The 12,173-nt window shown below is 41.9% G+C and overlaps 1 protein-coding gene across 2 annotated transcripts in view; it reads left to right on the top strand.

Moving 5' to 3' along the window:
* Positions 1–2,866: 2,866 nt before the first annotated feature.
* Positions 2,867–12,173, top strand: part of LOC111238765 (SH2 domain-containing protein 3C-like) — a 50,647-nt gene continuing 41,340 nt past the window's right edge. The window contains exons 1-4 of one of the 2 annotated variants that reach the window (XM_022768441.1): positions 2,867–3,018; positions 3,773–4,045; positions 4,155–4,668; positions 7,838–7,877. In XM_022768441.1, the coding sequence (XP_022624162.1) occupies positions 3,000–3,018; positions 3,773–4,045; positions 4,155–4,668; positions 7,838–7,877 (846 nt within the window). In that variant the 5' untranslated portion in view covers positions 2,867–2,999. Of the gene's footprint in view, positions 3,019–3,582; positions 3,594–3,772; positions 4,046–4,154; positions 4,669–7,837; positions 7,878–12,173 lie in introns of those variants that run through there. The other variant, XM_022768442.1, reaches the window with a different exon arrangement.

Genomic DNA, 12,173 nt, shown 5'->3' with positions numbered 1-12,173 from the left:
GTTCATGGCCCTCATCATGAGCTGTTATGAAAATAGCCCTAATGACTTCTAATTGGATGTGTTCGGCTAATTTATCAGCTGTAGATCAAACATGCGTATCTACAGTGATCGGTGAAGTACGTGTGTGACAGAAGGATGGAAGTGTGGCTGTAGGCGGTTAACGAGAAATTATATAAAGTAACCACAGTGGATCTTTCTGTGATGCTGAGATGTTCAATGAGTCAGTTTACACTGAGACGTAACAGCAGCGGCCCATGAAGGGAACAGCTTGTACGCTGAAAAGCTTCTTGGCTGAGGATGCATGTGTGCTTTCGGAGAGCCTTTTGTCCACGGATTAAGGAGCTGAAAGTGATTTTCAGTTTTGTTGACACAATCAAACCAGGAAACGTGTTGATGAAACAACTGAGCAGTCAAGTGTGGGAGTCTGAAATATTATCTTCTGGGGATCTTTGTGTGGAAAATAGAAGAAAATGAACAAAAAAACCCTTGTTGCCTTTTGAGGCTGCAGGATGACAAATATGTTAAAATGATTGTCTTACTCCCTGATTCAGCTGCTGACATTGCCTTTAATAGAGAGGCTGTTTGGGTGTTGTAGATGTTATAGTGCTTCATTTTGCTGTGCAATGTATTTCCCTCTGTTCTCTGCCTTCTCAGTTTCAAAACGACACATATTGATGTGGTACAGGAAGATAAAGTGTCTGCAGAAGCCACACGCCCAAAAGTCAACAGGAAGTGAAAACCAAGGCAGAATTGCGGCACATGCACACAACACCAATTAGACTTGCATACGCTAACACCACACTAGAGTATGGCAATCATTACTATATTTGTGTGTTACTGTAGCAACTTAACTGATGGTGTGTGACCTGACATTTGAAACAAGGAATCGCATTAGAATGTACTGAACTATGCATGTTTTAAAGAAACAAATAAACATAAGTCAAATGTCTAACCAAAATGGATACATTAAATTATGTATTGTGCATTTGTAGAGATCCTTAAATGATAAGAAGAAATAAATAAATAAGATATGTACTGTAAATAAATAAACACGAAAAAGAATATAAAAAAGATTCCAAATGATAAGTTAGGCTCTTTTCTTTTTTGTTTTGAAACGATACACTAAACTATATATGAATTTACCAAAAATTAGGTCACTTGAAAACATGTATTGTATGCAAAAACCTGTCTAACTCTGAGGTTTGACTGTGTGTCTCTTGTGAAATTCTCACTCTGAAACTAAATGCCATCATTGAGGCTTCCATGGAACTACTGCATAGCATGTGAAATGTGAAAAGAACAAACCAAAAGTCCTCCCACAAAAACAACCTAATAGATCATTTGTAAGTCCCTGCCATTTGACAGCTTAAAACAAAACAAACAAATCACACCGTGTTTTCTGACCTGCCACCTCTATGTTCAAGATTGGTCAATGGACTGTGGTCATGTTTATAAGAAGCACTGACTGCTGATAGGAGACAGGGTGCTAACCCTGGTCTCTGGTTTTAAAGTCACACCCCTCTACCCTCTGATGAGGTCACCTGTCAGGGAAACATATACAACCTGCAGCTGCTATCACTTTGCAGCGACCGTCTCAGAAAAAAAAAAACCACCCTGTGAAGAGCCTCCTTCTCAAATGTGTCATTTTTTAAGATGCAGTTTTCCTCTTTTGTTTCACCATAAAGTAGCATAAGATTTCGAAGAAGAAGAAAATCACCCTGTTCCACACTGTCTGACAGTATCACATCACTGTATCTGTACTGTATCGTTCTGTATCAGTATATACATCGAACCCAAGACTGTGATTTGTAAAGCTGTAATATTCAATCAAATAGATATGTTCCATCTATCTTTTTCATCCTTTTAAATACATACACCCAAATTTCAACTTGAAATGTTTGGTATCTTTTGAAACTTTGTGACTTCCTGTCTTCCTGATTTGAATAATACTTGGCAGCACAGCATGAGTTTGTAGTGACTGACCCAACAGAGGGCTTTTTAAGACTTCTAAAAGATGGATGATTCCGGGATGGGTTGCGCTTTCTGAATGCATTTCGAGTCTTATTTAATTAAACCCAACTGATTGGCAAGTTGCCATTTGATAAAACCCACCACTCTTTCATCAGAAATCCAAGATGATCACCCAAATAGCTGAAATTAGTATATTTCCATCCTGTGGAAGAATGAATGGCATACACACCACTGCTGCCTAGTCTGACTTTTCACTCGCACTCACAGAAATCAGATGCAAATTCTGGGGGCACTGCAGGATGTCCCGCATTTAGCTGAGATGTACAAGCTTTCATACAATCAAAGACTTGTCCAAGTTACTAAATGAATATGGTTTAACACTTAAAGTTCAGTGTACCTTATCTTCATTAGCAGAAACCAGCGGCAACATCACAACAGATTAAGAATCAGTGCCCTGATCAATCATTAACTACATATATAAACTGCATTGGGAAAGGACTCCTCGTTTGAAGTAGGTGATAGTGAGCCTATTATTACCTCTGAATGAGTTTATAACCAGCTTTTTATTTCAGTGGGACAAAAGTCAGTGATCACCACTTTTCTTTACACCCGTCCTAGTTACTGTCACCACTCACTCTATTCTTTCAACACTGTTTGACTCTGGCCAGAAACCAGCAACCTCACATGTTTCATATATTCATATTTTTATCTTCCTGTGTCGACTCGTCATCTCATTCTTGTCTTTTCATTTCCTCGTACCATTGGTCCCATGAGCTTTACACAGGAAGTGTCACGGTCTGCTTTGCCGCTGCTGCTGCTGCCGCTCATCTCTGTTTTGTCTCCCTCCCCGCATGCAAACTTGGTGCAGTATCTCACCCACAGAGAGGAACTGTGGTTCAAACCCATGGTTCTCCTCCACAGCAAGAACCTATCCCCCTTATCTGGCTCTCCTCCTCTGCCTGACTGAATCTTCTCTCAGATGATCCATCACCTGCAGCTGATCTTTTTAGCCACACTGCAGCCACAACATGAGCATACGGAAACTGAGTGAGTATTTGTGTTTGTGTGTGTTTGAGTAAATCTGTGTGTAGAGCAGCTGCGCCTCGTTTGTCTGTTTAAACATACAGTGAGCCGGGGTGTGAGCAGGTGGGTTAACCAGTGCTGATGGTGGAGACACTGCCATGTCAGTTTTGCAGTGTTTTGGTGATAATGATGACACGCAAGAATCAACCTGCAACTGAAATGATTTCTCTTGAGAAAGAAGATTTTTTTTCAGTTTTATTAAGTCAGTTAAGTTACATTGCTTAGGGTTTATCATCTTTTAGTACTGTATATGATTTAAGTTACAGTATATATTTTTAAAACCAGGTCTTTGCTTCTGTGTTTAAAAAAAAAAAAGTAATTAAGTCCAATTAGTAGCAGGAAAAAGGAAAAAAAAAAGTCCCCTTTCGTGCCTACTGGTATTGACACATAGAGACAACCATGGAAGACCATATGCACCACACACTCACATCTCACACGCAAATGATACATGAAAGTGTACACTTCACTTAATGGCTACAAATGAACACTAACACTCAGTGGATAGATGTGAGGGGAAGCAAGCTGGGCGAAAATTCACAGTAGGTTTCACACCTTTACACTTACTTATTTGATCTCTTATTGATAGCGTGCAGCTTTAATTAACTCAGCATCTCTAAATTCTCTTCCCCTTTTCTGACTGCGTGCTGACAAATAAGAAAAAATTCTAACCTCATGTTATCATTGTCCCTCTACTCCTTCAATCCTTTCTCCTCCCAAGGTTTCAAGTGGTTCGGAAGCCTCACCAACCTCTCCTTTCGCCGCTCCAGTGAGAAATCTGACTCCAAGTCGAAGTCTGGGTGTGTGCCTGGAGATGGCAGTGACTGTGCTACTGTCTCCACTAAGATTCTGGCTCCAGTTGCTGAAACGACAGTGGACGACCTGGATGCCATGCGTCCTCGCACGGCCAGCTACGTCCGCTCCAGTGAGAGCTACACACATGTAGGTACGCTGCCACGGCTAGTGATGAAGAGGAGGGACAAGAGTCAAAAAGGTAAAGCAGCAGAAATCCTGATCAGCACTTAAGTGATGAATACTGCAACACAGCAATTAGTCTTGATTCTGTTCTGTGTGTTTATTTCCGATGCTCCCTTCTTCTCTAGGAGGCTCCAGCAGCAGTAAGAAGAGCAAAGACAAGAGCAACCTCAGCAGAAGTCAAAGCCAGAGACCTGCAGGGGACCAAGACCGTGACCCCCTGAGAATCACAGCCGACCCATTCAAAGTGGCCCGGGATGAAGCTGAAGTTGAAGCTGACACTGGGCTCACCCGGGACTACTTCACTGATGACAAGATGCAGCTCAAACCTACAGGTGATACCAATGACACAAACACCCAAAGCGTCACCTCCGGACCCACGGATGTGCCGCCATCTGGTGGCTCAAGTGCTACACTCCAACCAGAGGCTTGTGACGAGCAAGAAATCACCCAGGCAGGTGCGGACTTGAACCCTGATGAGACTTCGTCACCTCCACTCAGCCAGGGGAACGATCAGACCAAGACTCATGAGGATGTTGGGTTAGAGCCCGGGGTTGTGTCTAAAACAGTGGAGGTGGCAGAGAGCAGTGGACTCACTGAAGGAGCAGGTGAAGGAAACCAAAAGTCTGACAGCATTTACTGGTGAGTTTTTTTTTTCTTTCAAAAATTGTTAAAATGTTTAATTGTTAAATTTGTGTAATTACTGACTGGGGCCAGGGTGTACCGTTCATTAAAAGGCTCATTCCTGTTACAGTTTCACCCAGATTTTGTGGTACACATAGAAGGCTACAATCTAACTAACAGATGTTTTCATGACACTATATGAGGATCATAAAGGAAAAAAGCACATAAGCTTTGTTTGTTGTAGTATTGAACACAGGCCCTGTATCAAAATCAGTGCCGGAAACCAAGTACGTTTCCTCAAGTGCCATACTTAATTACTGTTGAGGTATTTGAAGTTTGCTAGAGTATTTCCATTTTATGTTCATTTATACAGTACGCACATGATAAGGTGGAGGCGGAGTTTGAATCAAGGGTTTTTACTTGTCATGTTTTTTTGGGCACTTGTCCTTGGTTAAAGGATCTGAGCCTAGTTTTAAGCCCTGCACTGTTTCCGTTTTGTGCTTACATGTTGTACATACCTGGTTACAAAAACTGTACAAGTTGCTCAGAGAGAATTGGACCAGGGGGGCCCAGAGGGACAGTTTTTCCCCGGGCCTCTATGTCAGGTTCACCGGCCATGCTCCGTGCGTCAGCCAGGGGGCGTAGATCTGCGGTTTTACCAAAAAAAAAAAAAAAACTTACCGGGAGAAAGTTGGCTAGTTGGCACTTAGAGGTTTGTGCTGGCTTTGCCGTGTGCCGGACTTGTCTCAGGCGATGGGTGTGAGGTGAGAAGACAACACGATTCATTACTGCGTGTGTTAAAGGCAGCAGGTAACATTGATTCTATGTATTGATCAGAAGCAGCTGCTTGAAGGCTGCCGCTGGTTTGATGTTTGCCTTGATTTGTTCTGACACACAGGAGACAGCGACAGAAACCAGCCTTTGTGTTTGCCTATCGTGCGCGTCTCGTAAGGTAGTAATGTGAAACAAAGTGTCAGCAGAAGTTTCTTCAAGAGTTTCTTTTTTTAAGGGAAAATGTTCCGTAACTCCTAAGAGGTGGGCACCCTCCTCCTCCTCCTCCTCCTCCTCCTCTCAGCCGAACAGATTGCATTTTCTCGCTGCTTTCCCATGACATGCCGAGGTCTCACTGCCTCCAATATTCAATGCATGATAGCAGAGTTCGTGTATCGTGTTACAAGGGGGGGGGATTTGCACTGCGTGTGTGCGTGCGTGCCCGGCTACAGGCTGGAGCTGGAGCTGGAGCTGGAGCTGCGCTGGTCTCTATGGGCTGGCATGTGTGAGCGTGCAACATCAGCCCCGTTAGGTCAGCCCGGGGACCGTGGGAATAAGAGTTCTGTAGTGTACTGCAAGTTCAGTATAGGCACATCAAAGATCTCTCTCTCTCTCTCTCTCTCTCTCTCTCTCTCTCTCTTCTGTCTGTCTGCTCAGCCCTAAATCATCTCAATCTTTTTTGTCCATTCCTCTCTCCTGTTCTTCTTCTGTCCAAACCTCAGCTCCTCACCTCCTCACCTCTTCACCTGGTACTTTTGGGGGAAAAAAAGCTTCTTCTGGTGATTCTCACACAGTGTATAGTGGTGATTTTTGGTGGCTGGTAAGACTTGGCTCAGAAATCAAATGCTGTAATGGTGTTCCTTAGATCGTCAGCTCAGCTGCTGTAATTATGGGTTTTGCTCTTTCGTCTCACTGTATGGTGGAGCAGAGCTCTCAAAGTGTTTGGCACTCATTTGAAAAAGGGGAGGATGGAAGGATGCCCCCCCATGTTAACTCATGTCATAGCTAGAGGTGAAAAAAGTAGTTGATAAATTGATTATTCCATAAACAGAAAATTAATCAGTTGCTGTTTTGATGATTTGATGCTTTTTCTTTTGTTCATATATGACAGTAAACTGAAAACCATTTGTTTGAGCTGTCGATCAGCTAAAAAAAAATATTGGAGTCAGACCTTGGAGTCTGCTGTGTTGCATTTTTATAGAGCTGAATCTGTTATAGTTGATTGTCAAAAATTGATTGGCTCTGTTGATGATTGATTAACTGTTCAAATTGGTTTTTAAAGCAAAAACGCCAAACGTTAGCCATATCCAACTTCTCACTTGTTAGGATTTGCTGCTTGTCTTTGTCTGATGTGATAGTAAATTGATTATTTTTAGGTTTTGGGACTGTTGGTGGGAAAAACCATCTATTACACCGTACTGCTTTGGGCTTTAGGAAATAGCTCCAGATGTTTTTTTCCAGATAATGATCCATACATTAATTGATAATGAAAATGATAGTTTGTTACCGCTGTACATTCATAGCCAATTTCAAATGAATTGAATTGTATAGGCTAACCCTTGATGTAAACTGCAGCTCTGGTGTGCCATTTGTTTTCAAAGCTTCATGTATGATTGGTATGTTTTTACATCTACAGCGCAGTCACATTCTTTCATCTCATTCCTTTTGAATAAATGCTGATATTATCAGCGTGAACGATGGAGAAAAATATTTTACATTTGTACAATTTTTTTTTTTTTTTTAAACTGAGATCCAGCACAGGAGCAGTTTGGGAGGGGAATGTAGCGCTCCTCTGCCGTGGGACCCATTAACATTCCCGAGCCCAATGCCATGATGTGAGCCTTTGATCTGGCCTCTCTGTGGTCATGTGTAACACAGTTTTGCTCTGGGCCTTATGAGACCCATCATGCAACTGGGAACTGTGCGGATTGATCTAAAAACTTGTCTGGGAGTGTAATTGCCCCTTTTTGCTCACGCCTGCTCCGTATCACAAAGCCACACAGCAGTACCCCACAGTGCGGCTCCCAAGACTACAGCACAGCAGGGTTTTTGACACATGATCCGAATCCATCATGAGCGTAAAAGTGTGAGTTATGGTCCCCGAGAGATTTGAGAGGCCGGCTCCATATTCAGCAACCTCAGACGCTCAGTGGGGTTTGTTATCTATCCATTTTCCATGAGGCTGCAACAAGATTTTACTCACTGGAGAGGCCCCTGCAGAAGTGGGTCATGGGAATACAGGCATGTTTTTTGTCTGCACCTGTTACAGGACCAAATCAAACACAAAAGGGCAAGTGTGTGTGTTGATACACACACGTTTTGACAGAGGTTTACAGTCTTTTTCCTGTTCAACATTTCCTCTGTTTTGTCTTTTTTTCCACTAACTGTTCTCTCTTTTGTTTTTTTATCTCTTCAGCCACATGGAGCCAGCAGAAAGCCAGGCTGAATATGTCCAGGTAGGTCCAGATGTATGTTCATCTGTATGTGTCGTCTCGTGTCAGGGTGTATGCTCTCAGATATGTGGGTATTATTCTGTGTGTGTACATGCATGAAATTGAATATTTTCCCCACAGGAAATCTGTCTCACACAATGAAACAAAGGTCCGCATAATTATGGCTAAAATGATCATCAATGCTCCAAACTGACAGACGCGATTGTCACTGATGATTATTTTCAGTCTCTGTGAAATATTAGATGCTAAAGCTAATATCCAACAGCGTTATCCTTAAAAAAAAAAATGTTACTCCATACATTTTTCATCTCTTCTTAAGCCAAATGTCAAAAGATCAACAGTACTAGTGCTTGATTTAAATCTCAGCACCTCTCTGTCCCCCAGTGGTATCGATGATGAATATGAGAACGCTGATCATACGATGATGATAATACAAAAACTTTTCCGCTTTTTTTTTTTCCTGCTCATAATAATCCCACCCATCACTGTGTCTCTGTGTTCTCCCAGCGACACACATGCACACACATTTAATGCCTGACTTACCCGGTAGATATGAATTTCAGCCTAAATGAGCAATGCAGTTTGAATTTCCTCCTCCTTCGCGTATTATTGAATTAGATTTTTTTAACGTGTGCGCTCAGATGTAATTGCGGCTGATTATTAGCCCTTAGTCCTCAACAGTTATTCTCATTTCAGCGGGCTCACTCTGCATTTAGCCTAATTCAGTCTGCCATTTAGCTAATTGAATTTGGAGCGAAGCAGTGCTCATGTCAGCAGTGTGCAGCCGGGCCGGCAGTCTGCGCTGCAGCCAGTAGGTGGGGCCATATGCTCGAGTTGTGAACTCCTTGAAGATCAGAGAGCATGTGAAGCTTGTTTCCTGACCTTGGAGGCGGATGATAGGCAGTCATACATCCTGTAAACTACAAACACGCATAAGTTCAAATATTGAACTTCAAACTGAGAGCAAAAGTGGGGAGGGAGAGCAAGAAGGTGAGGCTCAAAAAGGAAGGAAGGAGGAAGTAAGAGAGAGGGAAGGACAGACTGAAGTGAACTGTTGGGCTCTTGGGATCTGTTTTTCTATTGATTATACATCACAGGTGAGCTGGTAAAAGCCTTCTCCTATGACCCTGAGCTGTCTTCCTTTTGTAAAACAAATGCATGCAACTTCCCCCTGGCCACCACAGATTGACTACAGTTAAATCCCTCCCCTTGTTAGGATTTTAACAACAGCATGTAAATAGTGCGCTTGCGTCAATTTCTCATAAATGAGAATATAGGCTTGTTTTACTGCTTCTTTTACAAGCATAACTGTTGTAAACAAAACTTTAATAGCGTCGAAAAACCATTTATGAATTACATTTAGATGTCTAGATTTAGTTCAGCCGACTTGGTGATTAAGTAGATAAGTTAGATGAAAGCCTAAACACCTCATTGGATAAGTGGCATCTCTTTCCCCCTGAATGTTAATGTTTTATGTGTATATGTTTTTTTGTAATGTTAGTGATATAGTCTTTATCTCAGGCAAAGTGGCCCACGTTCATTGTAAAACACTGCTGTGTGTCATGTCAATCAAACAGACTTAAAATGAACAAAGGCTTCCTGACACAGAGCGCTATGTTTACTGTTTTATAATATGAAGCAGTTTATGACATTCTCACATAAAACAAAGAATTTTTATGAGATTATTATTATTATTATTATTATTATTATTATTATTATTATTATTATTATTATTATTATTATTATTATCATAGCGGAGATTTTGAGACAAGGACACTCCTGTACTTGGGACTTAATGTCACACTGGTAAAATGTCGCCTGACTTGTTCCAGTTCTTAAGTTTTTCAATTTTAAGTAAGCCTGACATATGCGTGACTGAGAGCTCTTAACATGCATTTCCAACATATTTCTTGCATGTGACACTGGATGATCACCAACACACAGCACAACATTCAGATTTTAAAACAGAGAAGTGAAGTAGGGTCACTGATTTCTGCTTTTAACCCCAACTCACCTGCTTTTTTTTTTTTCCCAAATCCCTGTCTATGTTTTGTCACCTAGATTCCCCCCACCCACCCCCACTCTCACACATCACAACAGCCCCTCCCACCACCACCACCACCACCACCCGCTGCCCCACCCACTCCCCCGAAAGCCGCCAGCAGCAGTCCCTCCATCTCCTTCCATTTCTCTGAAACATTTATGACAGCTGATGTTTAAATCAGGAGTTGGCCTCAGTGTTCACTGTTATAATGGGACAGACCGGGCCAGTGACTCTCCCTTCAGTTTATCACATGTCCATGCTCACATACGTGTACGTGTTTTTACATGCATACACCCACATGCGGTATTGCACATAAAATAAATTAAAAAATAAATAAAATTTAAAAAATAAAACAGAGAGAAAGGCAAACAAACCAATCTGGTCGAGATATGCTCAAAGAAAATAAGCAATCAGGAAGAAAAAGCCCCAAAGCATTCAGGACAAGCTCTTCATCTTTTCAGCTTTATCATAAAATATCCATCATCATTCATTTTTCATGGGGAGGCACGGCTGGTCAAGCAATATCTACTGTTTTTTGTATTTGGTAGTTTCAGTGAAAGATGTAAAAAGCAGCTCTGAATATGTTTATGGCTGGTTTAAAAAAAAAAAACAAAAAAAAAAACAGGCCCGACCATACTGTGTCATTACTGTTGGTAACTGATTGCTCAGTATAAGTGTGAGCTTGTTTTTGAACAATGTCAATGATGTGTATGTGTTTTGGTACTTGCTCTATGACTGTGTGTGCTTGTTTTTGCCAGTGGCCCAGCCCTGCTTTGTCTCCTGTCCTATTTAGTGGTTTGGTGCTAGATTGATGGGAGGGGCGGGGGGGTGGGGGTGGGGGTGTTGGTTGGTTCATATGAGGTATATTAACATATGTCTGGCACGTGACTCACACTGGTGCTCTAGAAAAATATTAGTGAGTGTGTGTGTGTGTGTGAGTGAAGGAACTCAGCTGTGTATCTGTGCGTTACTGCATGTTTGATTATGCAAATGATTTGAATTTCCAAAATCTGTATGTCTGTGTGCCACCTGATTAAATTAAGTCAGTGCCCTGTGGGTGCATGTACGTGTGTGCGAGTGTGTGACTGTTACAGTAGTTTGAATTAATGTGGCGCCTCTGTAAGTGAGAGGGGGTGTGAACTGTCAGGGCTGGTGCTCTGGAACACACCCCTGGAAAGTCTTCAGTTATTGTTCCTCCAACGCGACGCGCAGGCAGACAGAGTACAGACACATGCCGACACACACACACCACATACTCATCACCACATTGACGTCTTTGATTATTGCACAAATTAGTTTATTTAGGTCATCAAAGAGAAAAGGCCCCTGATAAGCTCAGTATCTTTTTATGGCACACATAAGACTTGACTGTAAAATCTGACTCTCAGGACATGGACAAAATACCAGAAAACACCTGGAGTACCGCACAGTGCTTTGCAGGAAATACCAGTATGGTGAAACCCATTCAGAACTCAGAATACCATGCGTTAACTATAATTTGTCAGTTTTTGCAGCTGACAGACCAGTAATTCAAGCAGCTGTTGTTTGCCCTCTTTGTATCTTATGGTGTTTTACAGACTTGCTGTATATAGATTGTACAACAAGACGAGACTAAAGGTCTACAGACAGTCTGTACTTAGGCACAGTGGCTTTGAGTTAAATGCTAATGTCGGAATGAGTGACAGTTGTTAGCATGCTGCTGTTTAGCAGATCATTTTTTTACTGTTGCCATCTCAGTTCAGCATCTTAACTTTGCTAATTAAACACTGTCAACCTCATGGTGGCACTAGAGAAAAAATCAGGCGATCAGCAAAGTCATTCAGCTTCATCTGGAGACCATAAGTTCCTGTCCCACGTTTAACACATCTGTATTTCAGTCTGGACCAAGTGGCAGATTGACTGGCCAGACATGAACGTTCCCCATCCCTCAAGCCACGCCACTAGAGTGGCTAAAAATGCTGACAAAATGCCGTTTGCAATTTGGTTTTAACTTAAAATGAGTCATTGTCTTGTTTCCTCTGTAATTATGTAGCGTACAATGAAAAAATGTGTGATGTGGTACAGAGAAAAGTCTCAAGCACATGCAAAATACAGGAAAACTGCGTTAACAAAGGGGACCAGTGGTCACAAGTACAACATGCAGCAACACTAACCAAAAAAAAAAAAACACAAAAACTTTGGATATTTGCTTCAAAAACTGCACTAACGATCGAGTTGAATCAACACATCCGGGGGTCTCATTAAGATCTGCGGGG

This window comes from Seriola dumerili, unplaced genomic scaffold (assembly GCF_002260705.1).
Source record: "Seriola dumerili isolate Sdu_G_001 unplaced genomic scaffold, Sdu_1.0 BDQW01001601.1, whole genome shotgun sequence".
NCBI classification, from domain to species: domain Eukaryota; kingdom Metazoa; phylum Chordata; class Actinopteri; order Carangiformes; family Carangidae; genus Seriola; species Seriola dumerili.
This window is presented reverse-complemented; position numbering and strand designations above follow the sequence as displayed.